Raw genomic sequence first — 2739 nt, 5'->3', positions numbered from 1 at the left:
TCCTAGCAAACCTACATGAACATGCACATGCACCTGCATACGCAGTACTATTTTCAAGACTGATGGACCGAACACTTCAGCTTCAGGCTGAGGAACTAATTAATTAAAAAACTTCACCTTCCACCGTTCTTCGCCACCTGCTGGACAAACGTTTTCAAAAAACTGATATCCAGATGTGTCACAAATATGTCATTTATTAACTTTTCGTTTTTCTAAAACCATTTGAGCAAGACAATGTAGGTTAAGGGCTCTCAATTTATTTTCTCATAAAACATTTCTAATGTAGTGTATTAATTTTGTCATTCTTCTGAGATGCATAATCCAAGTGAGGTTTTACTAATGATGAATAGAGCTGCAGTATAATCTCTGTGCCACTGTTCATTATGCTGCTTTACTTTAATCCCAGTATTCTGTTAGCTTTATTACTCACGCTTAGGTTATAAAACATCTATTTTTAAAGCTACCCAAGGCAGTAGATTTGACGACTGATATGTTTCTCGTTTCTTATGTTCGTTAATAATTGGTCCACCACTGGCCCTTAAAAAAGATTTGGCACTGACCACTTCAGTCATTATTTTACCTCGCATATCAAGGTCAGTCCAAGCTTTGCTTACTTCCTCAGGTCAATGAAGTCAGATAAACGTTGACTTTACTGACCTTCACTACTAATAGAGATAGTATAATTATTATTATTTTTATTATTATTATTATTATTATTATTATCATTATTATTATTATTATTATTATAACTGGATCACTAAACATGTAAGGGTATACAACACCTAGGAAATGGATGGCAATCAGAATTTATATAAGGAAATGGAGGGTAGCTGCAATTCCCTGGAGCAAGAGTCCCATACCAGTTGAAATGGTTTATTGCCAATGGAGAAAAAGTCCAAGTTGCAGAATCTCTAACTGGGACGCTTTGTAATCAAGTCATGACTTACCAAGAGTTTTATCTGTAACTTGTATCTTTGTATTGTATAAATGATAATATTCGATACTAACAAGTTGATGAATAAGGCACATGAGTAACACTCGGGTTTTTTTATTACCGATCCTTTTCTCCCCTTCCCCACAGCAGGCTTTTTCGGTCTGATACTAACGAATATAACTCTGGCTGAGGGACTGTTCACCTCAAAATCATGTCTACTGTCTCTAGTGTTATATTCGACTGAAGAAGCCTTCTCTGCAGGCAAAACTTGTCCTTCGTCATTATGCAGCTCTCTTACAAGCATCAAGTTACAAGTATTAGCAGTGTGGGTAACTATGGTAGTTAACTCTGCCGAGCTTCATCAACCACCTCATCCTTGTGGAAAGAAAAAATACTGAGGGTTATGTTAAGATTTCTCGCTACCAGGGACTTTATCATTTCACTTCATTATTTGATAACGTTCCTGGTTGTCGAGAAATCTTCTCAATTCGAGGATCTGATTTACATCACTCAAAATTAATACTTTTGCTCTGTATATTTATTTTAGTATTTTAAAAATATAGTAATGTGGACAATTGATAAGAGGAGTAGTTTAGCCATAGTATCCATAGCTGCCATATCCTCGTCCGAAGCCTCCAAATCCGCGGCCGAATCCTCCAAACCCTCCAAAGCCGCCCAGGCCTCCATAGCCTCTCAAGTAACCAGGATCAGCTTCAGGCTCAGCAGCAGCCTCAGCAATAGGCTCAGCGCTCCTCTTTCCACGATATCCATAGCCTCCATATCCTCCTCTCAAGCCTCCAAAACCTCCGAAGCCTCCAAAGCCTCTAAAGCCACCAAAACCTCCGAAGCCTCCCCGGTAACCAGGCTCGGCATCTGGGGAAGGTGCAGCGCTTGTGGCAGCCAAGCAGAATGTGGCCAAGACGGCAACAGTGACCTGTTGGATTGACATGAACATTTACTTTATATCTTATTTTAATTATCTTTTAAGTACTAGTCTTTCGTGACGATAAGTTGTCAAATCACAGTGAAAAAAGCAGAGGAGTGTTTATAGAAAATATAATTACTTGGCCAAAAGTTACTTCTGCTTGTCAACATAGGTACATACACCTCACTTATTTATTTTAATATTTTTAAAGAGTTTAGCTTCCTTAAAAAGCCAGAGAAAAACAAATATAATTCACAACTGTAGTAATGACTGGTTTGTACATAGAAATTAATTATGCTGAAAACATTGTCAATATTGACTAATGGATATAGCTCATGAGAATATATTCTAAGTTGGCGTTAAGCCTATCCCTAACACAAATGTAGAAAAATTGTTCTTACTGTATACTTCCACTTAAAAAAAATAATTTTTTTATCTATTACTGGGAACTACTTGAGTTAGATGCTGCAACTTACCAGGGAGTTCATGGCTCAAGAGTATGTGACGAATGTGAGAAGCTGGAGGAAGGGCTTCCTTTTATATCACTTTGGAATAAGACCCGCCCACACTGTCACTGTTCCTGCATTTTCAAGGACATGACACTTCGCTCTCTCTCTCTCTCTCTCTCTCTCTCTCTCTCTCTCTCTCTCTCTCTCTCTCTCTCTCTCTCTCTCTCTCTCTCTCTCTCTCTCTCTCTCTCTCTCTCTCTAATTTTTTTACACAGGGTTTGACAAGGTTAAGGATCCCTAGTTTCATTGACAAGCTATTTACAGGTTAAGGATTCCTAACTTTATTTACAAGCTAGAAGCTGTTACCTACATCAGCTCATTTGAAAGCATTTTTATTGTTATGAGACATACAAGTAGGGAACAGGATGAAG

At 38.1% G+C, this 2739-nt stretch overlaps 1 protein-coding gene across 1 annotated transcript; it reads right to left on the bottom strand.

The window, feature by feature from the left end:
• Positions 1–922: 922 nt before the first annotated feature.
• Positions 923–2361, bottom strand: LOC138855036 (neuropeptide-like protein 29). The gene is made up of 2 exons (XM_070101787.1): positions 2336–2361; positions 923–1868 (listed from the first exon to the last, which is right to left on the bottom strand). Exons 1-2 carry the CDS (start codon positions 2345–2347, stop codon positions 1527–1529), a joined length of 354 nt encoding a protein of 117 aa, XP_069957888.1. The 5' UTR covers positions 2348–2361; the 3' UTR covers positions 923–1526.
• Between the last annotated feature and the right edge of the window lie 378 nt (positions 2362–2739).

Source organism: Cherax quadricarinatus, chromosome 79 (assembly GCF_038502225.1).
Source record: "Cherax quadricarinatus isolate ZL_2023a chromosome 79, ASM3850222v1, whole genome shotgun sequence".
Lineage (NCBI taxonomy): Eukaryota > Metazoa > Arthropoda > Malacostraca > Decapoda > Parastacidae > Cherax > Cherax quadricarinatus.
Note: the sequence above shows the minus strand (reverse complement) of the source record. Positions and strands in the feature narration are given on the sequence as shown.